We start from the raw sequence: 26,892 nt of genomic DNA on the forward strand, positions 1-26,892 counted from the left end.
GCATGATAGTTTTAAATTTTTTAAGTTTTCTTTTTAATGGGTTATTTATTTTTGAGAGAGAGAGAGATAGAGAGTGAGCAGGGGAGGAGCAGACAGAGAGGGAGACAGAATCTGAAGCAGGCTCTGTGCTGACAACACAGAGCCCAACGTGGGACTTGAACTCACAAACTATATACATCATGACCTGAGCCTAAATCAAGAACTGGACACTTAACTGACTGAGTGATCCAGGTACCTGAAAAGTTTTTAATTCTGATTAGTCCAATTTATGTCTCTCTTGTACTTTTGTTGTACCTAACAACTCATTGCCAAATCCAGGTCATGAAGATTTACTAGTTTGCTTTTTCTACGAGTTTTATAGTTTTATCTCAGCCATTTAGGTCCATGATCTATTTGGAGTTAATTTTTACGTATGGTGTGAAATAAAGGTATAGCTTCATTTTTTTGCATGTGGATATGTGTTTGACTTAGCAGAAGTTGTTGAAATACTTGTTTTCTCCCGACTGAATCATCTTGGCACCTTTGTCAAAAAAATCAGTTGACCACAGACCTTTGGGTTTATTTCTGGACTTCCGATTCTAATCCACTGATCTATGTCTATCTTTATGTCAATACCACACTGTCTTGATCACTGTCGTTTTGTACTAAGTTTTGAAATTGGAAAGTATAAATCTTCCAACTTTGTTCTTTTTTCAATATTGTTTCAACTATTCTGGAGTTACACTGAATTTGTAGACCAATTTGGGGAATACTACTATCTTAACAATATTACTTCTTCTGATACATGAAATGGGTGTTTTTTCCATTTATTTAGATATTCTCTAATTTCTTTCAACAATGTTTGGTATTTTTCTGATCTTAAGCTTGTATTTCCCTTTTCTTAAATTTATTCCTAGTTGTTTTTTTTTTTTTAATTGTAAATGGAAATGTAAATGGAATCATTTTCTTAATTTCATTTTTAGATTTTCATTGAGAGCATATAGAAATAAAATGAATTTTTGTGTCTTCATTTTGTATCCTACAACCTTGCTTAACTTGTTTATAAGTTCTAATAGCTTTTTAGTGGTATGCTTAGGATTTTGTATACACAAGATCAAATCATCTACAGATAGGGTTAATTTTACCTTTTTTCCAAGCTAGATGCCTTTAATTTATTTTTCTTGCCCTGACTAGGACTTCCAGTACAATGTTGAATAGAAGTGGCAAGAGTGAACATCCTTGTCTTATTCCTAATCTTAGGGGGAAAGCATCTAATCTTTCACCATTAAGGATGATGTTAGCTAAGATTTTCATAGATGTCCTTCATCAGATTGAAGAGGTTATCTCTAGTCCCAGTCTGTCATTATGTAATGCCTTTTTTTTTTTAAGTTTATTTACTTACTTGGAGAGAGATAGAAAGAGAGAGAGCTGGGGAGGGGCAGAGAGAGAGAGAGACAGAGAGAGAGAGAATCCCAAGCAGGCACCACACTGCCAGAGCGGAACCTGATGCGAGACTCAAACTCACGAACTGTGAGATCATGACCTGAACTGAAATGTAGAGTCGATGCTTAACTGACTGAGCCACCCAGGCACCCCACATACATGTAACTTTTATATTCATTGCTCTTGTTCTTTTTTTCTAATCATTTGCTTTTATTCTGCCTTTTCTGAAGGTTTTAATTGAGGATTTTATGATTCCATTTTTTTCTCTTTTCTTAGTATAATCAAATACACTTATTTAAAAAAATTTTTTTAGTGGTTGCCCCGGAGTTTGTAGCATACAACTAATCCAAGTCTACTTTCAAATAGCACTGCATTCCTTCAGGGGTGGTACAGGTGCCTTTTAACACAGTATTCCAAATTCCTCTCTCCCAATCCTCAGAATAATGCTGTCATTCAGTTTGCTTTCCATAAGGTATAATCACCAATTATTATTTTGAAAAAGAAACAATTTATTAGATCATTTAAGTGGAGAGACAGATTCAGAGAATCACAGCTTACGAGGACCAGGAGCTGACACTGGAAGAAATATTTACACTGCATTTGACAAACTGCTCTATGCTCAGTTTTGGGGGCAACAGTTTGCTCTATGACCTCAATTCCCTGATGCATCTAAGAAGAGTTGTTTTCCAGTCTGATAAGATTTGTTTCTTGTTGTGAGGGTGAGAATGAGAACTTCTAAGCTCTTTACACAACAAAAATCCTCCAGCTCTTACTACTGAACTCTTTCTCCCTTCATTTCTGTTTTTTCCTATTTTGGTGCTCTTTTGTTAAGTGCACGTTTATAAGTTGTTAAATACAGTGATCCTTTATCATTATAAAACATCTCTATTTCTGGTAACAATTTTTTGGCCTAGCTTTCCACAGCTACAGTTTGCATGATGTAGTTTTTTTTATCCTTTTATTATTTCAGTATTTGAATCTAAAGTGTTTCCTGTAGATAGAATAGAATTAGATCTTTTTATATTTTCATTCCAATGATCTCTACTTTTGATTAGTTTGTTCACTCCTTTCACAACTACTGTTACTGTTGCTATAGATGGATTTATATTAGTCATTTTACCTTTTGTTTTCTAAATGTCTTGCATTTTTTGCTCTTCTAATCTCCTTTACTGCTCTCTTTTCGTATTACATGCATATTTTAAAACTTAGCATTTTAATTTCTTTAATGATTTTTCATTAGTTTTGAATTATTTCCTTAGTAGTTGCTTTAGGCATATCATGCATACCTTATCAGAGCTTCCGATTTACATGAATTCAGTGAAATACAGAAACATTATTCTTACATAACTCTATTCCCCTCCCCCTTTGTTGTATTATTATTTTTTTAATGTTTATTTATTTTGAGACAGAATGGGGGGGAGAGAGAGAGAGAGAGAGAGAGAGAGCAAGCAAGCATGTGCATGTGAGCAGGGGAAGGGCAGAGAGGGAGAGAGAAAATCCCAAGCAATCTCCACACTCTACACAGAACCCGATGCAGGGCTCAAAGTCACATGATCTGAGCTGAAATCAAGAGTTGGATGCTTAATAGAATGAACCACCCAGGCACCACTGTGGTATTATTTTTATACATATTCCCTTTGCAAATGTTACAAACCCAACAATACATAATTTTTTGTCTTTCATAGTTTTTATTTTATATAATTTTGTCTTTCAAAGAAGCTAAAGGAGAAGAAAGGAAGAAGAGGAAAGGAAAGCAGGTATATATTTAAGCTTTTGTTATATTAACCTTGTTGATCATCTCTAATTCTCTTCATAATTGTTTCTATTTGAGTTATTATCTGGAGTCATTTTCTTAGACCAATATAGCTTTGCTCCCACCACCTCCTTTGTACTGTTACTGGTAAATATACTGCACTTCTATATGTTATAGACCCAATAATACATTATATATCATTTTTTTAATATTTCATTTGATTCATTTGCTTTTTAAACCCATTAAGGGAGGGGCGCCTGGGTGGCGCAGTCGGTTAGGCGTCCGACTTCAACCAGGTCACGATCTCACGGTCCGTGAGTTCGAGCCCCGCGTCGGGCTCTGGGCTGATGGCTCAGAGCCTGGAGCCTGTTTCCGATTCTGTGTCTCCCTCTCTCTCTGCCCCTCCCCCGTTCATGCTCTGTCTCTCTCTGTCCCAAAAATAAATAAACGTTGAAAAAAAAAAAAAAAAAAAATTTAAAAAAAAAAAACCCATTAAGGGAATAAAGATAAAGAAATATACACTTATACTTTTATAGTTACATATTGCTTTACTGGTGTTATTCCTGTTTGAGGTCACTTAACTTTCATTCTGTAGAACATTTTTTTCTAATGTTTATTTTTGAGAGAGAGTGATAGACTGTAAGCAGGGGAGGGGTAGGGAGAGAGGGAGACAGAAAATCCAAAGCAGGTTCCAGGTACTGAGCTGTCAGCACAGAGCCTGATGTGGGGCTCGAACCCCAAGACGTGGGTCAGCCCCAAGATCATGACTTGAGCTGAAGTCGGCCACTTAACTGACTGAGCCACCCATGAACTTCCTTCCTTTCTTATAAGGCTGGTCCACTAGCAATAAATTCTCTCAGGTTTTATCTGGGGATATTTTTATTTTATCTTCACTTTTGAAAGGTAATGGTTTACAGAATATAGTACTCTTGGTTGAGAATTTTTTCTTTGATCACTAAGTGTTATCCCACTGCCTCTGACCTCCATTAATTCTGCTGAGAAGTTAGCTGTTGACCTAACTGGGGTTCTATGGTAAGCGATGAGTCTTTCTTCTCTTGATGCTTTAAAATTTTTCTCCTTGCCTTTGGCTTCCAGTATTTTTACTCTGATGCATCTTATTGTGGAACTTTTTGAATGTATCCTATTTGGAATTAGGGCCACCTGGGTGGCTCAGTCAGTTAAGCGTCCGACTTTAGCTCAGGTCATGATCTCACTCATGGTTTGTGGCTTTGAGCATGTCGGGCTCTGTGCTCACAGTATGGAGCCTGGAGCCTGCCTCGGGTTCTGTGTCTCCCTATCCCTCTGCCCCTCCCCTGTTCGGCTTTCTGTCTCTCAAAAATAAACATTAAAAAAAAATTATCCTATTTGGAATTAGCTGAGCTTCTGGAATGTATAGGTTATTGTTCATTAATAAATTCAGGAAATCTTTAGCCATTATTTCTTCAAATATTTTTTTCTGTACCTTTCTGTCCTCTTCTGGGTTATATGTATGATGGTGCACTTAATGGTATCCCACATTTCCCTAAAGCTCTGATCATTTTTCTTCATTCTTTTTTTCAAATTGCATCATCTCTTGTCATCTATCTTCAAGTTTGCTAATTCTTTCTTCTGCTAATTCAGATCCAGTAACAAGCCCCTCAAGTGAATTTTTCAGTTCAGCTCTTGTACTTTTAAACTTTGTAATTTCCTTTTGGTTCTTTTTTTGGTAACTTCTGTCTCGGTACCGATATTCTCTATTTGATGTGACAATGTCATCATACCTACCTTTATTTTGTTAATCATGCTTTCCTGGAATTCTTTGAACATACTTATAATGGCTACTTTGAAGTCTCTGCCTATTAAATCCAGTATCTGATTGCTCTCACTGGCAGTTTCTGCTGCCTGCTTTTTTCCCCAGTGTATGGATCATATTTCTGTCTTTTTGCAGTCTTGGAATTTTTTTGTTGCTGAAAACTGGACATTTTTTAGTGAGGTGTACTTCTTCCCTCTTCCCCACTGGCCCCCAGTGTGAAGCTTCTAACATTGCTCCTCAGGTGGTATAACTTTGGGTATGCCCACAGTCTCCATTCTAAGACAGTGGTTTTGACAGGGCTCTCTTTGTCTCTTTCTCTGACCACACTCAACTGTTAAGTTCCACTAATCAAAGCTGATTGCTCTATTGTTTCCTATAATGCCCAGGGACATATATTGTCTTATAGACTGATCTCATCAAGTTCAGGCTGTTTTAAAGGGATTTCTGTGGTGTTTGAGATTCTGATCCAAGGGTTCCTTCCAGCTGTCTCTTTCACCAATCCTCTCACTAAACTAGATGGTCTACAGATTAGCCTATATACCCAATGACTCTATTATTCTCCTACCTATTGCCTATCACCACAAACTCCATTATTTTTGATAGAACTCTATGGTTCAACTTTTTCCACACTCATTTGCAAATGAAGTTAGTTCCTTTGGGACTGATTGAGAGTTCTCTGTTCTATGCTCAGCTTCTCCTCCCTCTACCTCTCCACCAGATAACATCTCAGATGCAGGGCTCTGGTGATGGGGACAGGCACAATGGTGCTACTTTTGAGTGACATACCCACGTTAGGAGCTGAGTGCTTGTGGGAGGAGAGGCAGCAGCCCCAGGGACCCTCAGTTTGCTTCTCTTGGCAGGGAATTCACACATTTAAGCTGTGGCAAGGATGACTGGTACCCCAGCAACAGAAGAATGGAGGGCCTACTTCTTAGCCACAGTTGCCTGGAATATAACTTTAGCATCAGGTAGCTTGGGGGCAAGATGAGAAATACTGATATCCTGCCTCTCATAGGAGGACAGCCCTCCTACTGGGAGCCGGGGAGAGAAGAAGCCCTATGTTCTTGGATTTACTAGTCTGGAGTAGAGTTTCTGTCTTACTGAGCTGGGGGAATAAAGAAAGGAGTGGTCTTCCTTCAAATACCACAGACTCCTGATATTTTTACCAAGTTTCAGATTTTCTTAGACAAATGTTTCTACATTTGCTCCACTCTTAGGACTATTTCGAGAGAATTTAGATACTTTCTTTTAAATAATTTTCACCAGTTTTGCTGGGGAGTGGGTCAGCAGAACTCCTTATGTTATTGTGCCAGAAGTGGAGTTCTTTTGGTGCTTCAGTACAGGTTTTTGAGTGGACGTATGTTTAAAATGCTCTTGGGCATATACCTAGGAGTGGACTTGCTGAGTCATGTAGTAAGACTGACTTTCTATGATTTTACAAATTATTCTTTTAAGCAGTGAGGCTACAAGGAGAGTCAGAGAGAATTTTCTCACAGCCAAAATCTGTTTAATACTACCTCCTCAGCTTACAAAGACAGCAATGCAGAGACTGCGAATTCTGTATTCTACCCATGTCAAACATGTGATGCACTCACTAACTAGATGTGAGCAGCAAAATTCACCTCCACACTCTAGCCTCCTTCCTGATAATTATTACTATAACCAAAACAAAGGCTAGCTAAAATTTTATACCATCTGCTCTGTCTCAACAAATTTTCTACTGCATACCATAGTAGGCTTTCACTGAAAGTATGTGTAAGTTTTCAATGAAGACAAAATTTCTAAAGATGACCCTGGGGTCTACCTGGGTATTTTTTTCAGTGAAGAGATGCTACTCTCAGGTAAGGGCATTCCATATGAACACATCATAACAGTTTTTGTAAAACCATGCTTAGCTTTTACAAATCATGCTCAGGAGAAAGAAAACATTTTAATAAGAAAAACATTTTACTTATTAAAATAAACATAGATTTAAACAAAATATGCATACTTTTTGAGATAAAATGGAACTTTTCAAAGAGCTCTTTTGAGCTTTACCAATTTGGATGGTACCCTCAGATTCTGCAGGATGCACATTGCACTCACTCATCACAGCAGTTAGAGGTACTTAGGTAGAAACATCGAGGAGCCCTGCCCTGAACAATCACATTATCATGAGAACACGCACACCCTTACACACATAGCATCCTATTTACATTAAAAACTCCTTCAGGATAGAGCTATCCCTACTATTCTGCATATTCCCAATAAACTTATTAAAGCATGCTACTCACAGTGGGGATCAGATAAATGATATTTTAAAGAGATCCCTAGCAGTAAGGCTGATGAGACTGAAAACAAAAGGACTAGGATCAAAGGATCCTTACAGGTTGCCTGTGAAATCAGCTTAGATATTCTGGCGGCAACCTGAACCGAAGAACTTACCTTGACCCCTCACCACATGATAGGTAACAAATTGCATTTAATACTGTAGTCAGATTAAACAAATATTCTTTAAAAGGTCAACAAGTCTAATTAGAGGAAGTAGTCCTTACATAAACTGTTTGCCTTGGGGAAAAAACAAAACAGAAGTAAACTACTCTGAAACATGTCAGTGTTTAACCATTTTATCATGCCCAACCTCTGCTATCTGCTGGAGTTTGTCAGCCATGATATATAGAAACTGATATTAAATAACCAAGCACTTAGCCATTGTTTAACTGATAGGAAAGAGTACTTTCTTAATTTATGAAAAGAACAGTATAACAGATTCAAACTAACCTTGGGGTTCGCTGACCAACACCAACAATTTTAAGATGCCAGGGAGGAGCAGTTCAACCTCAGAAATGTCTATGTTAGTTTCTTTGAAGAGCTGGAGGATGAAGGCCAGGATAGATGCCAAGCGAGGAGGGAGCAGGGACCCTTTACACTCAAAGTAGGACTTCCTAAAAAGAAGCACAATTTTGTTTTTTCTTCTGTTTAAAGTTTCAGTGAACAGAACCAAAAGTCACCCACTTTAGAGATACTGACAAATTTTACCCAACTTAATAAAGCACAACTAAAAAAATATACGTATATTTTGCCATGCTATCCTCAAACACAAAATTTTAGAAGCATAAGCATATGAATATCTGGTGTGTTATAAGGGCCAAAGTAGAATACGGACACAAACTAAATTTAAAACCTGATCTTTCAATGCACTTAATCAAAATCCAAATGAAAATCCAATTGTTAATTTGTTTTTTTTTTTCCTTTTCTGAGTCCAATCTCTTCTATTAGCTCCTCAACGATGCAACATTTTCTTTAATGTCAAATTTGCATAAAGAAATCTCTCCTCACGTTTATTTATTTAGGGATTTGGGAGGGGTTTTATTTATCCAAATCAATAAGAGGACTGCCCTAGGAATTGGCTTCCTGTTCCAGCTTTACCTCTTTCCTTCTCTTAGGAAGTAAAAACACCAGAGGTAATTTAGGATGTAACATCTTCTCTCAAAGCAAAATAAATTTTAGCATTAGGATTCAACAGAGATCATAAAGATAATTTATCTGACTCATTTTTATATCTCTACCTCTTAAACAGGTGTTGGCTCCTAAGAGGTATTCAGTATATACACTTAAGTGAATAAATGGAAGTGGCAATTGCTCAGTTTCTAAAAGGTCTAGACAACAGGAAAAATTGTCACATATAGCTAAATCTAAGCTAGACATCCATACGTATTTGCAAAGCAGTAAAATTTGCCAAAATGAGCCACAGAAATCACGAAGGATTATAAACTCCTTAAGGGCAGGAACTATGTCTTCACCATCATTTCTACTCTATATGGTGGGTTCCAACAATTATTACATGTTAAAAGATTTATTCAATCTTTGAGGACAAGCGTTTTGTCTTTTTTGTTCACTGCTGAATCTTAGACGAAATATGGTCTATGAAATCAAGGGGCTCACTGTCTAGTGGAAAAGTTGAATAAGGAAAAAAAGACTACCATAATATAGTGTGATAGGTGCTTTGAAAGACAACCCCAGAATTCTCAGGAATTGGGAGGAATGAACCTTAACAAAGATGGGAAACTACAGGAGTAGAGGAGCATGGAATGGAGGGAGGCACAGGAGGCAATCTATTCCTTTCCTGAGTAGTTAAAAAATAGAAAAAAGGAACTACTACATTTCTGGATCTTCAGTTAGAAATCATGAGAAAAATGTGTTCCCTGGTAAATAAGAAAGTCAATGAAAGCAGCCAGGATTTTAAATGATGGGCTTTAAATTACTTTTATGACCCTAAACATTTAATTTCACTTCAGCATTTGTCATTTGGTTTGTACTACACTTACTTAAATAATGTCTCAAAAATAGTGGTAGACTACTAAGGTCTTGTTGGAAATTCAGATACAAGTGAGGCAAAACATTCAATTCTGTGAATGGAATCTTAACAGAGCACATGACTTCAGAAGAAGGAAAGAAGCACCACACTACACTGAAATATTAGATGTAGGTCTTAAAAAGTCAAGGCAGAATTTAACCCAAAGGCGTGGCATTTAAATAGAGAAAATAGTATGAACAACACTGATGTAGGGAAATGTAAAGCATTTTGGAAGGGCAATAATGAAGCCAATCTCATTAAAGTTTGCATATGATGTTATGTCTTGTACATTTGGAAAAGTTCAGTGACAGATCACAAAGAGCTATAAGAATACGGAATTTATTCCATGGGCAAAAAAGGAGCAAGTGAAGGTTTGGGGGTAGAGAAGTGTCATAATGGAATAGACTTTCAAGAAAAGTAATCTGGGGGCATTGTTTACGCTGAACCAGAAGAAAAGGCTAGATACAGTGAAAGTAGTTAGGAGACTCCTGCAATAGCCTGGGTATAATGTGATAAGGGAATAGAGGTGTGAAAAGAAGGAAGCAATCATTTCCCAAAGGTTGGCCAGGGAGAGAGAACAAAAATATAAAGCTTCCAAACCTCAGTAACAGAACACCAGGAACACACAAAAATGCTTATAAGGGAGAACAGATTTTAGACATGGAATTCTGTAATGAGAGGTGATGGATAATAGTGGTCATTAAAACTATCAAGTCATTAAAAACACAGAAAAAAAATACTAGATAAGAATAATATACGGGCATACCCCCAGAGACACTGTGGGTTCAGTTGCAGACCACCATAATAAAGTGAATGTCACAATAAAGCAAGTCAAATGAGTTTTTCTGGCTTCTCAGTGCATATAAAACCTATGCTTACACTACACTGTAGTCTAATAAGTGTGCAACAGCATTACGATGGCATTATGTCTAAAAGAAAAAAAAAAAGTATATACCTTAATTTAAAAATACTTTATTGCTAAAAAAATACTTTATTGCCAACCATCATCTGAGCTTTCAGAGAGTTGTAATCACTGATCAGAGATCACTATCACCAATATAATAACAAAAAAGTTTAAAATACTGTGACAATTACCAAAATGTGACACAGAGACACAAAGTGAACAAATGCTATTGGAAAAACAGTGCCAACAGACTTGCTTGATGGTGTTACCACACATCTCCAGTTTGTAAAAAGCACAGTATCTGTGAAGTGCAATAAAACAAGGTATGCCTGTAGATCACCACAGCATTTTAAAGTTTAAAAACTATTTCATATGAAGCTAAATACTGCATGAAGACAAAGAAGTGATCATTTCTATTACTGAATCTTCTACCGTTGCAGGTAAAAGGAAGGAGAAAACCTAAGAGGTTTCATTTATGCATCCAATAATAAAATGAAGTTATTAAGACAGGGAGTAGACCAACAAAAAAGGACTTCTTATTGCTTCCTTTTTCATATTACCGTTCATTTTTTCATTTAGTTATTATCTTTCAAAAATATAGTTAATATGTTTTTTATAGGAGAAAATACAATTACTGTTTATCTGATAAGGACTAAAAAAACATACACCTTTGAACATATATAAGGAAAACAACAGCTATGTAAAGAAAACAAACGATTTAAAGAGCACTGACTCAGGCTGCTGGGAGCAAAAGTCATTTTAGTAAATCCTTAGATAATGTTTCTCAGGGAAAAGAAAAGTTTCTCAACTACCAGCATCCTAAGGGTTGCCAATACTTTTGGGGAGCTTTGTTACTTTTTAATAAAGATGAACTAACTGGATTGTAAACACCACTTATTTTTAATATTTGATGTACCTTATGACTTGTATAATGCATTTCTTTAGAAGTGACATCGGTGCAAGAGTGGCGGAGTTTCTCAGTGCCATCAGAACAGGGTGTTGTCCAAGTCCTGCAACATGTGGTGAAGCTGGAAGAAACCGCCCAATGTACTGCTCAATGACATTCCCAAGTAACTGGTTCAAATAGGCATTTGGATTTTGAGACTGACAACATACAATGCACATGCCCTAAGGGAGAAAAAAGAGAAGAAATACTAAAAGGAAAAGTTAAAAAAAAATATTGAGAAACTTACTAATTTAGTCCCTAGCATTAATATCCATGTCAGAATGTGCAACCACAGTCCACAGGGCACTGCCAGCATCAACAGATAATGTTTATGAGGCTCAGGGAGCTGCTGAGCCTGTGTGACTCCTGTACTGTGGTACCCAACCACACATGTGTGTCTTGGGGGTGTACTCAAACGGAGCAGGGGAAGTGCAGGAAGACCAAGGAAGCTTCCTTCCTCCTCTCATACGCAGAAAACTTGAGCATCCCACTCATCAACTATGTCTGTATGTCATTTCAAAGTTATGAAACACATTTTTAGGTCAGTTTTTATACGTATGGCCTGGTCATTTAACTGAGTGAGACTCAGAATTTATACTAAAAATCTTCCAATGTAAGAAATGTGATAAATTAAAACAAAAATTGACAGGAGAGAAATGCAGAAGATTAAGACTCAGAATAATGACAATTCATTTGAAGAGTTTCATATGTCAGGCACTGTACCATGTGCTTTATATCCTTTATTTCACTTAAATTTCTTAAAAAACACTGACTTAGTATTATCACATATCCAATTTCATAGCTGGGGAAACTGAGGTTTAGAGAAGTTAAGAGTTCTGTTGATTTAAAAACCTCCATTTGTATAGCTTCCATATGGATTACGGTGTTTGAGACTTAACAATTAAACCCTGAGAAATAGAAATTTTCAATGTTACTAAATAATGCATATTACCAAATATATATATAATCACCAACACAACGAATTATGTTCCAAAAGTTCATTTATAATTTGGCCCTTTGTGATTTAAAATGTGTTTTCCCAGAGAAATAATTAGAAATATTTGTCTCCATTTTACCTATGGATAGATATTTACTCATCAAAAAATTTTGAAAGATTTGTAATAAAAGTAACATAGAACTGTTAAAACACTAGCAAACAACAATAATTGAAAACAAAAGGGCAATGAACACCCCTCTACTTAGTTTCTTCAATGTTTTCCTTTAAAAGAAAGCACATTATTAGAAGATGATGAAGTAATAAACAAATATGTTCTGAAAACTTTGAAGAGGAGACTGGAGTACTTTTAAGTAAAGGTGTGCATCTAAGTCAATTCTGCCAAATGGATAAATTCACCAAAAATTTCAGTTTACCACTTACAAAGTTTGTAAGAATTTTTTTTTTTTTTTTAAGTAGGCTCCATGGTGGGGCTTGACCTCACAACCTTGAGATCAACAGTTCCCATGTTTTACCAACTAAGCCAGCCAAGCATCCCTATAAGAATTCTTACTGTACTATTTTGGCTTAAAAGGGCCACAGAGAACATGTTTTCCAGATTCTTCTGCTGCCCAAGATTCCTCCCCACCAGTATTCCCTGACTGGCCATGCTTTGTGTTTCTGTCAGCAAACTAAACTTCTTTTTAAATGTTATTATCAACACAAAATTAAAGAGCCAATTAAAAATTTCTTAGAAATTATACAAATCTGTTTAAAAAGCCCATCTGTGGAAAAGACTGCTTATTACCTAATCAAATTCCATTCTCCCTTTCTTCCTCAGCTTTCCTTGCTGAACCCCAAATTAAGAAGCACTTAACTTCAGTATGAGACACTAATGAATAACAAAGTATGCTTCCAGCCCCATCTTCCTCTGAATAACAGATCAATATTTCCAAGTGCCCATCTAGACAGTACACAGCACCTCAAATGAAAGATATTCATGAATCAATTATTACCTTCACTCCCACATCTCTAGCATTGCCCATTTTAGTTAGCAGCACCACTATGTGTACAAGGACCCACTCTGGGGTCTAGGAAGTATTCTATTGCTTTCTGTTGCTCCACAACATTCTCTGAGCAAGTACTTTTAATCAGAGCTCCTAAGTGTTTCTGTGATCTGCTGTGTGAGTTCTACACCTACCGGCTTAGTTCAAAATCCTCAGATAATGAACTACTCTCTGCCCTCCAAGTCTCCAATCTAACTCCCACATCAACTATCTTAGATGTTGCCACCAGAATTACCTTTCTAAAATGTAAACATGATAGGTTGTTCCCACTTCCCTATCTAAAATCTGTCAAAATCCATCAATAATCCATACAAATCCCCATGTAAAAGAACAGGTCCAAACTTCCTAGCGTGGCACATAACACCTTCAAATATATGGCTCCTCCTGTATGAGTGTCCGATCACAACAGAATTTTTCACTCTTCCCCAGTGTGTCATACTTTCTTCAAGCTCATGACTTTTAAATACTGTTCCCTCTGACAGTCCTTCACCTCTTACCCGTGTGGCTTGTTTACAACTAATCCCCTTTACAGTGTCTTCTCTCACATCTCTTCTTCTCCGGTTGGCTAGTGGACAGCTGAAGCCTCTAAGGAAATATGGAACACACAACTCTGTCTATGCTAGTCAGCCTCTTCTCTCAACTTTAATTGCTTCTTGGAGATTTTGCTTTTTCCATCTTTGGTTTCAGGGCCAAACACAAAAGGAATTTAAAACTTGTTCAACAGAAGTGCCACATGTACACACATGCATTGAAATTATAATGCATGGTTTTCAAATCAGCAGTTAGCAAACTGTTTTAAGGCAAAGTTTGTTTGTTTGTTTGTTTGTTTATTTATTTATTTATTTATTTATTATTTTTTAACTTTCAAGCAGCCACACTTACTATACCTGGAGATACAAGGGAAGACTCTTTTGAATTGCGATCAACATAGGTGCAGGCAGTTCCTTCTCTTGCTGTAACACTGTATGTGGCAGCAGTAAACAATCTATGATCCGGAATAATAGTTTTTGGGCTTTAGAGGTGGCAAAGATCTGTGCCCATGATTTAACAAGAATTCCTGACAAAGAAGAGGAGTAACAGTAGGTATGGTTACCTTCTAACCAGAAAGTTTTGCCATTCCACTATGAAATTCATACTTAAAGCACAAAGAACCAAGTTAAAGTAGGCAATAGAAAGAAACATGTATTAGGACTGAAAAGACTGATGTCATGTCATACATTTCACTAAAGAGACAAATTTCTCTCAAGAGTTCTGGTCTAAGAAAAACATACATTTCCTAAGCAACTGTTATTTAATACACACACACACACACACACACACACACACACACACACACACATTGTGATTTGGCTATATACTATGTGAATATACAGATCGACTGCTGTAATTAATCAGATTTCTCTTTTTGCTTTGGCTGCTAGGTAACTCAGAGGCAAATTTATAATCCAACTTTAAGAACACTATAAGATACGCATTATGCTTTTATGTGTGTACTCACTTTCCCTGGGCTCCATCATGCTACTCCACATTTACGTTTTTGATACCTTTATTTCTTTATATTTTTATCTTACATAAAATTTTATAGGCTGTCTCAACCCAGTTTACAACATGAAAAGATAGAGCTAAATTTAATTGTTAAAGTAGTAGGAAGGATTAGCTATAGCACCTTGAAGCAATCACTTAACCTCCCTGAACTCCACTTTTTATAACTTTCAATTGTTTAATATACACAGTGAGTTTAAATTTTGATGCTGAAAGAAGAGATGCAGACTTCTTTACTACAGGAAATGTATTATGATTTGCTTAATGCTAGGAGTCAGTTGCTACCTTTGATGATAGTAAAGCCAAACAAATGAGCACCCTTTGTTTAATGAAGTAATTAAGAGCATTTATGTAGTTCCCATTAGAGTGTACTCCTGCTATTAAGGGCTTCTCTACTGAAAAAACAAATTTAAAAGGAGATCATTAAATGCTTGCCCAAGTGGCATTAGTGGTATATGTACTGCATAAACTTTTATATTTTATTCCATCTTAGAAAGCAAAAGAGATGATAAACGTCAAAGCCATTTCCATAAAACAAAAAGTTTAAAATTCAACTCTGAAGGGAAACAAAAATACGCTTATAGAGGAATGTATTGATGTTAAAAGAAAAAAGCCCAGCCAATAATCACTTCTAAGAACAACAAACAGCAACATTAATCTTCTGTTGTAAAAGGAAATACAATAATCAATCATAAAGAAACACAATGCTCACTTAGCAATATTTTAAATAACGCTGGCTTGCTCATTTTTTTCAGTAGGTGGAAAACTTGCGAATGACAGCAGTGTAAGAAGAACTCACATCCTAACTAACATTAATATGCCCATAAAGGGAACTGCCATCACCACTGACATTTTAAATGATTTATATCACTCTTAGGTGTCACACAGGAATTGACTTATAAAGAGCAAGGGCCTTCCAACCAAAAATGCATCACCTACCCTTGTATTTCATCTTCTGCAGTGGTTAAAACACTTTGCTGAAGATCTTAAGTTTTATGAGTTCATAGAAGGCAGAGGAGATCCATTTGTTTTACTGCCAAATCAGAACCCTAGTTTTTAAGTTTCAGTGAAGAATATTTAAGTGTGTCGTATTAATAATGCAAAGAGAAAGAAATTTTTTAAGTAAAAGACTTGGAGAAAGGTTAAAATACATAGAGTAGCTTTGTTAAACAAACAAACAAACAAACAAACAAACAAACAAACAAACAAAACCAGTCTTTTTTCTGGCTATAAACATACTACGTATTTAAGCGATGCTGCTGAAAATGCAGGGGCACCTAGGTGGCTCAGTCTGTTAAGCGTCTGACTCTTGATTTCGACTCCAGTCATGATCTCAGTTTGTGAGATCAAGCCCTGAGATGGGCTCCACGCTGACAGTGTGGAACCCTGCTTGGGATTCTCTCTCTTCCTCTGCCCCTCTGCTTCCTCTGCCCCTCCTCCTGCTCACACTCTTTCTTTCAAAATAAATACACTTAAAAAGAAAAAAAGAAAATGTAGAAAAATTGTGGGGAGCATACTTCTACAATTGAAAGAGATCTGCACTGTAAGAGTCCTTATGTGTTTACTTATTTCCTACTCTATGCATATACTATGCCTAAAAAAAAAAAGGAGGATTGGGATCATTATAATAGGTGTTTAAAAATGTATTTATAGTTAGAAAGTAACTTTACTCATTTAGTAACACTAAAAGTTACATTATGTTCTATTAGCTAAGTTTATAAAATTGTTAAATTCTAGAAATATTTATTTAGTATATTTAGTTAGTATTTATTTAGTATATACCATCTCCTACACTGGAGAAGCTCTTTCCCAATCCAGTGCCCAATATATAACTCAGGAAATGTTCTTATTTGTTCAAAATACAACATGATGATGGGAATAAAAAGTTAAAAAGATATGGCCACTATCATAAATTTAAAATTTTAGTAGGGACAAACCAAGTACACAAATAATTATAATAACTGGCAAGCTATGAAGAATGTTGTAAGAGATGGACAGCTGAAGCTTAATCAGGGAGACCAGGTCTACCTGAGAGTGTGGAAAACACAGAATATTAGGATAGGCACTGAGGATCATGGGTAGAGTTTCAATTACAAAGACAAAAGAGGAGGAATGGCTAAAGAGAGAAGAATGATCAAAAGAAAAACATGGGAACAGAAAAAGTAAGAGATGTGAAGAGAAAAACCATAAACATTAATATTAAGATTAAGAACACTGAAGACAGTACTCATGAATCAATCCTTTCTCAGAAATTACTGAGTTACAATTAAGACCTCAGATGCCTTCATCTGAAGTGTGATTTTATCAAGTTTGCACCTTCCACTAGCAGCCTTGTAAGTAAACAGCAGAGGTATCCCCAGTTAGAAACTAGCAAGGTAAATAAAACAGTTTCTGTGGTTACCTCACTTTCCCTGAAGTGAGTATGATACCCCAAACACACATACTTCAAGCACATTTGAACTCTAAAAAGTTTATACTTGCTCTTCCTCCAATTTGTTCTGAGCCTCTTACATAAAGAAGAAAGCAAATGATCTGTTCCTAATTTTTAACATATAAAGGGGCAACACTGTACCAATATATTCTATTCGCAGTCTCTGAGATTTAGACAAAAGAAAAGAATACCGATCTACCTTCCAGTATGCCAATCATGTAATACAACAAAGGAAGGTCCTCAATTCTTCATAGGTCGACATATTACCAAACCAAATATGATTTTGCAGTTAGGACTATCACATATTTTGTAAAATAAATATATCTCCTGAAATCATAAATTTAGCTTGGCAAAAATCTAACAGAGGCTAATACATTATAAGGCTACATGCTGAAATACTTATTAATCTACATTTTACTATGTTAAATTTATAAGTTATCATTTCTGTTTTCCTCTAAAATTAAGATGCCTGAATTGCTACTATAGCTTTCACTACATTCTACATCATCCATATTTAGACATTTTTGCATTCTCCTTTATCTTTCACAACAAAGATAAAAGGTTTCAGACAGCTTAAATCAGGTTTATTCATATGTTCACAAGATCAAAGGGAGAAGATATAAGGTTTTGGCCACAGAGAAATTAAAAAAAACAAAAACATAAACCTTAAATTCTGTTATAAAAACTTCTAAGGAAAATTTTCTCATTTCCCTTTATCCAGTTCCTATTTTTGGTTAGTAACATGGTTTTAGTGAACAAAGGTATTCAAATTACTAACTTCCTCAAGAAGGATGAACTATGTTGTTATAGCACAGGCACAGAAAAAGATTTCTTTTCGAAAGGAGAAAACATAGTATTGTGAGAAGCAAGATTTGAAGCATAAATATCTCTAGTGCCATAGTAAATTCTTTCCTGACCTCCTTCACACAGAGCAGACCAGATAAATAGAAGTGATGGTTTCCTGATATTTTAAATTCTAAGAAAGCACAGATAAGCCTTAAAAAAAGTCCATTTTTATCATCCAGGTATTCACAGTGTGAGTGATTCACAACAGACTATTGATATCAAATTGGTATGAGCATATTTTCTGTTTTGGTCATAATTAATTTTAATATTAACACAAGCTGTAACAAGGAAAGTTCTGAAAGGAGGTGGGGCAGGATAGGGATACAGCAATAGAAAGCCAACATGAATTATTGTAAGCTAAATCTTTGTCTTTCAAATTATTCTTATGATTGTATGGAGAACAGTGATTTAGTCAGTGTATTAGAATATTCCTATCATGATACTATAGGCTCAACATAAGGAAGTTTCGATAACGTCAGGAGTACATACCCATCATCCTGTAAGTCAGTTGCAGTCCTGCACTAGAAATTTTTTTTCCCAAATAAGGTTTTATATATTTTAATATTTCACCAAGGTATTCTAAGGACTTTGTGACCATGGCAGATTTATCAGAAAGTGTCTGCAGATTCCCATAAGTAATACCAATAGCCTATAAAATAAGGAAAAACATGATTTAGATTTCCAAGTTTCATACAGTATAGACTTTGAAAAATAAAGAAAATTTCTCTCTCTACACAAACACACACACACCCTTACATTTAAGTTTACATCCTTAACTTTCCAATAAATGTTCACAGCAATTAAAAAAATTGAAGACTTTCAATTAAAAAGAATGAATTCTTACCTTTTATAATTAAAATAAAGGTTAAAAGAAGAATTAAAAAAAAAATCAATGGAACTGATATAAAAGAAGTTTATAGCCAAATTACATCACGACTTCCAAACATCCTGGCACACAACTGGCAATCCCCAAATTCCTACAAGTAAAATCTACAAGCAACATGACCAAATTCTTACACGTATGACCTCTCTAAAGTTCAGTTATATGATATGGATTGATTTTTCCCTGCAAAATTTTATGAGCCATTAGATGCTAACTTTCTCAGAGGAAAAATGATGAGGCACAAAGGACAGAGATAGCAAAATGGTGAGGTGGTAGAGAGAAATGTGAGGTGAGGCGGTGAGAGAAGAGTGAAGTGTGAAAAGGAAGAGAAATAAATGAAAGAATAAGTTGAGGAAAGGTGAGAATAAGAGGTGACAAGTCACAAAAAGAATCAAGAGAAGACTGGCTACAGATAGGTTAGAAGGTTTGAGAAGAGTAGCAGTTTTCAAACCATTATTGGCGACTTAGAGTGGATTTCAATGACCTAAATTGGACACAATGGTACCAATACAGTTACATGATTTTTCTCCTGCAGCTCTCAGCAGATAAGACAAAGGAGAGAAAGCAAATGGTTGCACTAATCCAAGGTTGAGGGTTTGTAGGTGTAACCAAAAGACCAAAGATGGAAGACTGAAAGGATGATGATAAGAGTATACCTGCAGTAAGGCCACCAAGGGGTCTAATTAAGATGGATGGGGAAGAAGTGAGACCTTGAGAGGATGTTGCACTTGGAGAAAAGGAAGTGGAAGGTCACTTGGAGGTCTGGAGGCACAGGTGGTGATCATCAAAGAGTTCTCAGATAATCCAATGATGCCATAGCTCAAGGTTTAGTCATGGGAGTGGGCAGATGAAGCAGAGCAGAAGTGAAGATCACTAAAGACTTGTGGAGTTTTGAAATGAGGGATTAGGATAAGTTATTCAATGTGATATTACAGTTAGTCAAGTTGATAACAAAATGTAGAATGTAGGAAAAGAAGGAATATAGTGAACTGGAGTGACTGACAGATGAAAACAAAAGATATACTTGATGAACCTTTTATTTTTATTTAGCTTTCTGCCCTTGGTTCTCTACATTTCTTTTCCTAGACCAGAAGTTCTCAAACTTCAGTTCCCTTTCGTATGCTTAAAAGTTGGGATCTTAAGGTGCTTACTATTATTTGAGCTATATCTATTGATATTTACCATATAAAAAAAGAGAAAATTTAAATTATGTACTAGTTCACTTAAAAATAAGAAGCATTATATGGGGCATCTGGGTGGCTTAGTTGGTTAAGCATCCAGCTCTTGATTTTGACTCAGGTCATGATTTCACACTTCGTTGAGTTCGAGCCCTGCACTGGGCTCTGTGCTGACAGCACAGAGCCTGCTTGGGATTCTCTCTTTTCCTCTCTCTCTGTCCCTCTCCTGTTCATGCACGCTCTCTTTCCCTCTCTCTCAAAATAAATAAATAAACTCAAAAAAGTAAAAATAATAAGCATTATACATTAACAGAGTAAAATGTTTTTATGGAAAAGAACTTTATTTTTCAAAACAAAAAAAAATTAGTGAAAAGTGACAATTTTTACATTTCTGCAAAACTCTTTAAGTTCTGGCTTAACAGAAGACAGCTAGATTCTCATATTTGTCCTTACACACAATTTGTTGTAATATGCTGCAGATGAAAACAATTCAATCTCACAAATACATGTAACTGGAAGAGAAATAAGTTATTTTAATAGACATTTCAGGTAACTATGGGAATCCCTCTTTGATATTACACCAAAACTTGACAAGTGATATTTCTTAAAGGTTAATTGTATTATGGAACTCAAAACCGTGTCAACAAATATTCTGTACTCTTCTGCATTAAAAGCCACTGCTCTATTTTGCTTTCTTAATGAATGTTTAATACTCCTGCATGCTTTAAAATTTTTTTTTTTCAACGTTTATTTATTTTTGGGACAGAGAGAGACAGAGCATGAACGGGGGAGGGGCAGAGAGAGAGGGAGACACAGAATCGGAAACAGGCTCCAGGCTCTGAGCCATCAGCCCAGAGCCTGACGCGGGGCTCGAACTCACGGACCGCGAGATCGTGACCTGGCTGAAGTCGGACGCTTAACCGACTGCGCCACCCAGGCGCCCCACTCCTGCATGCTTTTAAAAAGCCTGTACTGGTCATTTGGAAAATTCTAGTTCACTGAGTTAGCTTGCCAATGTTGACACATTTCACTTATCCACTAAAAAAATCCTATTTGTTAATACCACCACCAATGTCATCAGAAAAGTCTTTAATTATCATGAAGCTCTCAAGCTAATGGCAAATGCTTGTTTTCCAAAATTCTAATTTTCTTAAAAGCTCAAATTGTGTTATTAGCAACAAACACCGTCAGTTGTTTTCTTTGAAGTGATACTCATTTCACTCATTTCTGAGCAAATGTCTGCCAAATACCCAAGTCCGAACAACCATACTTTGTTAGTTGTTCTTTCAAGATCAAAGCAGTCAGGTCAGCTTGTAACTCAAATTATTACATAAAGTGTTGTTTTTGGACAACCACCTCACTTGAAGCAGGTGTGCTTTTAAGTGCACTTTCCATTGTCATTCATAGGACATTACAGACATGTACTCAAAGGTCAACATTTAATAAATTTAATAATTTACTGTTTCATTAAGAATATTCTTAAGTGAGACTGGGTTCTTTTTTTTTTTCTCTTGTGATTGCGTGGCAGTGAAAATTATGACCACCAATATAACATTGGGCCATGGTGTTGATTTGTGCTAAAGTTTCTGCACCGTTTGTGCAAATGTCAATACACTTTTGAGCTTTAAAATTCCTGAAAAGGTATCAGCAACCCTCAGATGCCTATGAAACACAATTTTGAGAACCATTGATCTAGATCTCAGTATTTCTCTGTGTTTAGCCTTAACCTCCCAGGACTATAAGACATATGTATTTCTCAGACTATCTCAGGGATTTCTTTGACTCTATTTACTTGTCATACTATCATTTCTATGTAAGAAAGAGTTAACATGGTAGGCCATAGACTGCTATCTTTAAAAAGGTGTATTTTTAAGTTTGGCCCTTGGTTGGTGATTGGGAACTTAGGTCTTTCCCACCATTTCCCGGTAAGTATGGCTCACTCAACCTAAACTGTCTGTGCGAACAATATAGTTTACACTGAATATCTGCCTCTCTTTTGGGAGTCTGGAATTTTCTAAGTGCTAGGCAAAGGGGGCCTATGTGAAAACCCTCGGGCAGACAGCAGACAGCATTTCAGATGTGTTGTCACAATTCCTAGTTGGAAGAATTAAGTATGTCCAGGGCAACATCTGGGAGAGGACCCTTGGAAACTGCCTGGTGTCTCCAGACTTCACCCCATGCTGACTGAACTTTGAATTCTTTCATTGTAATAAATCACAGCTGTGAGTACAACTATATGCTGAGCTCTGAGTCCTCCCAGAGAATCACATAGTACACGGGAATGATCTTGGTGACACCTTACACCAATCTCAAACTAAACCAGTTTAAAACTGAACTCCTCACCTACTTCTCCCTCACCCTAAGTCATGTGCTCCTATTTCTCCTTAAGGTATCATCATTCTTTTAGTTAAACACAGTATTTCTTTCACATCCCTTCAAAATTTCATAATTCAATTTTTACTTCCTTCTAAATCAGCTAGTTTCTGGCCAACACCTTCACTCTAATCTACTGTTAACTAATTTTCTTAAAAAGTCATTTGATCAAATCAGACCTACTTAAAAATGTATAAAGCCTTCATACTGTTCACAGAAGAAAATCCAAACTTCTTAGACCAAGATGCTCTGAATTATTAACCTACTGAATGATCTATAAACTGACACTTCGCATACACTGTCTTACTATTTTAACCTTTGTGTTTATCCTGTATTCTCAGACAAGTAAAAAGTTAAGATCAAGGACTACTTCTTTTGTTTTTGCAAACCCCTAAGAAATCCTGGCATAATACCATCTAGCATTTAGCAAACAATTATTATTTAGTGAGTGATGAAAGAACAATTAATTGGACGGGATGAAATTAGAAGACTCTTTGGAAACTATTAGTGAAGTACATGACCTCTACCTCCCTTTCTGATCCTGTATGGTTCCTAGGATAGGTGTTTAAGTACAAGTGAAGATCCGATCAACAACTAAATAAAAGGCTCAAAAGAAATGGCCATTTCATATCTGCATGAACTATTACTAAATATTTTTAGGATTTATATGGTATCACTAATTGTCATACAATTGTACTTTAACTTAATAGAAACCAGTGGAAGAATTCACATTTGTGGCAATAGCTTATAGCTGTATTTATTTTCATTGCAGTTAATGCCAACTGCTCTGTGGGAAAATAAACCAACTTTTATTGTGAATAGCTTACAAAACCACTAATCCAAACACATGAACAGCTTCAGCAAGGATGCAAAGCAAAGACTATCACATAATATAAATTCCTGCAAAATTAATAAATAAAAGTCAAATGCTGAAAGGGACTATTTATTATGGAGACAAAGCTAAAACAAATGATTGGATTTTAAGGCCCCAACCATAATGATATGAAACACTTAGTGTTTATGCTAACTACAATAAAATTTTACTGTAAAATTTACTATTTGCTACAGGGTGGTAAACATTAAGTTAGAACTATTATGGACCCTGTATAAGGAAATCTAGTTCCCAAGAATCTGGAGAATACTGCTACCTAGGAACTTCAGCAATAAGATATTCCTACAATTGACACAAGCCTTAGTGTGAGGCTTTTATGTAGCATTCCTTAGTCACTACTTTTCATTAAATGTACTTCTTTTGCTGTCCTTAATATAATTGTCCTCAACAAATATATTCTGTAATTGTACTAAATCAGTGATTCACATTTTTATTCCTCCTTAATTTTATAATAGCAGGCAACCAATAATATGATTCATTTAAAATAATTCATTTTATAGACAAATTTCATAAACACTTCAAGTTTTTGTGAAAAATAATTATAATTCATCTGGACAATTACACTAATAAATGAAAAATACCTCAAAAAATAGAGTAAGTGCTTTTGTAGGGTCTTCTGGACTGGATAAATATTCAACTTGAGCCTTTGAAAAAATATTCTTTACTTCTGAGAGTTTAAATAGCAACCTTGTCAGTTCAGCCAACTGTCCCAAGTACTCTTTTTCTGTTAAGATAAAAATAATATAATAATATTCATAGGTTTATTATATAAATTTATGTTACATAGATGAGAGTAAGGAATGCAGCATTCATGTATAACATTCTTTTTAAAATAAAATTCAAATTTCCACATAATTAAAAACTTTCAATTAAGTCTCTAAGGAAAAGTTTTATTTAAAACCAAAAAAACATATACTTGTGAATACACAAGCCCCAAAATTTTTTCATGTCAAGCCGATTGATGTAATAAGATATCACAATGAATTTGGGGCATTTTTTTCAGTCCAAACTTTGTGTGATTTACAAATGACCATAAAGAATAGCTTTCGGAAAAGGAATGTCCTGTGGGCAACCAGAACTGAATGATATTTAAAAAAACAATAATAAAGTATAAGTATCAGTCTGTGAATAATAATAGTAAAGCAGAGGAGAGGTAAAATATCTAATATAAAATAGGAGAGAAGTATTCACAATTAGATACTTTTCTTTTTAGGGTGTTAACAGTGTGATATCTGGTTATTTGCTTTACAGTTCCACCTTTTTTTGTGATTTGTTTCTTCAAGGTAAAAAGATAGCTTGTCACCTGAGAGCAAGTTTTTGTTCCTGGCTTCCAAGGAAACAAGTTCTTTTATCTTTATAGGAGAGAAATTTGTCATATATAACAGGGAAATATCAGGAAAAAGAAACAGGCTGCAAAAGAAAATGTACACACACACACACACACACACACACACAAAACATGTATATATATACACAAACATTTTATATAACAAATATATTTTTCATCTTTTTCTATTAATTTGTGTAACAAATCAGGACATTTTAAACATTATTTAGCTATCTAGAAAGTAAAATGCCGGGGCGCCTGGGTGGCGCAGTCGGTTAAGCGTCCGACTTCAGCCAGGTCACGATCTCGCGGTCCGTGAGTTCGAGCCCCGCGTCAGGCTCTGGGCTGATGGCTCAGAGCCTGGAGCCTGTTTCCAATTCTGTGTCTCCCTCTCTCTCTGCCCCTCCCCCGTTCATGCTCTGTCTCTCTCTATCCCAAAAATAAATAAACGTTGAAAAAAAAAAATTAAAAAAAAAAAAAAAAAAAAAAAAGAAAGTAAAATGCCTGAAATACTTACCAACTGCCTGTCCAGGATTTATATCAATGAACAAATCATCAGGCACATAGAAGTTTTTTATATACATTTGCAAAATGCAACGAATCCATGATCTTACAGTTAAGGCTTGGAAAGATACACAGCCTGAATGAGAAAGTGCTTCACATAACATGCTGTAAAAACAAGTTGATGGATATTAAAACCAAAACCAAAACCAAAACCTTACAATATATTCCCTGAGTATAGAGATTAAGAAATAAAGGACAAATTCTAACACACCCCACTTCTTGGCTTGTTTTATAGACACACACATTAATTCAGATATACACTGCTGAAAATAAACACTAGAGATACACAAAAAAGGGTATTTTATATAAAAATTTTTGCTTTCATCTATAGCAGTTCTAATTTTTAATATTTATTTATTTTTGAGAGAAAGAGAGCATGCGAGTGCAAGCATGAGTGGGGGCAGGGCAGAGAGCTGAAGTCGGACGCTCAACCGAGCCACGCAGGCGCCCCTGACGGTTCTAATTTTTAATTTCCTTTTTCCACTGATGGCAAATGTGCAGGTTTATGCCAAGGGCAAGAGGTAAGGAGAATAAGGTTAAAATGGGAAAATCTAGAAAGGGGCTTATAAGTAGCTAGGTGACATAATAAAGGAAGTGGCAAGTAGAAAAAAAAACAGTGGCCCTTAGAGTAAATAAAAAGAAGTGGTCATGACCATTTATGTAAGACAAGAGTTAATGACAAAGATTTCTGTGTGAGTCTTCTAACCAATTCCATACCCATCCCTTTCTTTCCTGCTATACCACTCCACAGGCGGTCATTATTGAAGAATTACAAAGTAACATCTGACAGAAAAAAAATAAAACCAAAAATCTTTCTGTGAAGCCAAAAGCCTGGCTAAATCTGATATTTAACCATTTTATAACTGGGGGGTAGAAAGGATGAGGGTGGTCTTAGCCTAACTATGAAGTGCTAGGTAAAGTCAGAAATTTGAAAAATACATGTAAGTCATAACTCTAAAAATATTGCTTTGAACAGAAGACGTCCCAAAGAGTACACAGTGCCGAAGAACTAAGGTTTGTCATTTATGACCTATACAACCTTTCCAAAGTTCTTTAACACCTTTGCATTTCAGTTTCTTCAACTGTTACAAATATATCAAATACTATTTTTTAAACTAAACTTATTCCAGACAGTTTCAGCAGAAGTATTTAATAAATACTGTTTGTTATTATAGAATTAGCAAGCTAGAAGAGACTAAAAGTAATCCAATCGAAGTTGAGCTCCCTTACTTCATGACTTAAAGCCAATGAGAAGATGGCTTACTGACTGCTTAGTGGACTCCCTTATGCGAATACCTCACTGACCGCATCCCTCTTCATCTGGACAGGAACTACAGTGGTCTCCCAGGTTTGTGCATTTATTTTCCCTCATCTTACTATTCTTTTTCAAATCTTCCCGATTACACTATTTCTATTGTAACTTCATTTACTATATGTTTTTCCTACTGGAGTTCCTCAGATCTGTTATATAATGCAACAGGAGATACAGATAAGGAAACCAGGGTTCAGGGTGATGAAGTGTTGTGTTCCTAATTGTACAAGAGTTGAGTCTAAAAATCTAGCTGTGAAAGGGAAAGCTATCATTACACCTAAAAATACAATATACTTGTATTTTACAGAACCAGCAATATTAATTACATAATTTCTTTCACAAAGGTGAATATAGAAAGGTAATTTCAAGATGAAATAAAGGTAGTCCTAC

The 26,892-nt window shown here is 35.7% G+C and overlaps 1 protein-coding gene across 1 annotated transcript in view; it reads right to left on the reverse strand.

Moving 5' to 3' along the window:
* The window catches only part of MMS22L (MMS22 like, DNA repair protein), a 126,000-nt gene that overhangs the window by 5,815 nt on the left and 93,293 nt on the right, over window positions 1-26,892 (reverse strand). The window contains exons 17-22 of the mRNA XM_025925730.2: window positions 25,144-25,295; window positions 23,881-24,023; window positions 18,463-18,622; window positions 14,042-14,211; window positions 11,124-11,335; window positions 7,728-7,891 (exon numbers count right to left, since the gene is read on the reverse strand). Coding sequence (XP_025781515.1) covers window positions 7,728-7,891; window positions 11,124-11,335; window positions 14,042-14,211; window positions 18,463-18,622; window positions 23,881-24,023; window positions 25,144-25,295 — 1,001 coding nt within the window. The remainder of the gene's footprint in view (window positions 1-7,727; window positions 7,892-11,123; window positions 11,336-14,041; window positions 14,212-18,462; window positions 18,623-23,880; window positions 24,024-25,143; window positions 25,296-26,892) is intronic.

The sequence above is a fragment of the Puma concolor genome, chromosome B2 (genome assembly GCF_028749965.1).
Source record: "Puma concolor isolate L17-30 chromosome B2, mPumCon1.1.hap2, whole genome shotgun sequence".
Classification (NCBI taxonomy): Eukaryota; Metazoa; Chordata; class Mammalia; order Carnivora; family Felidae; genus Puma; species Puma concolor.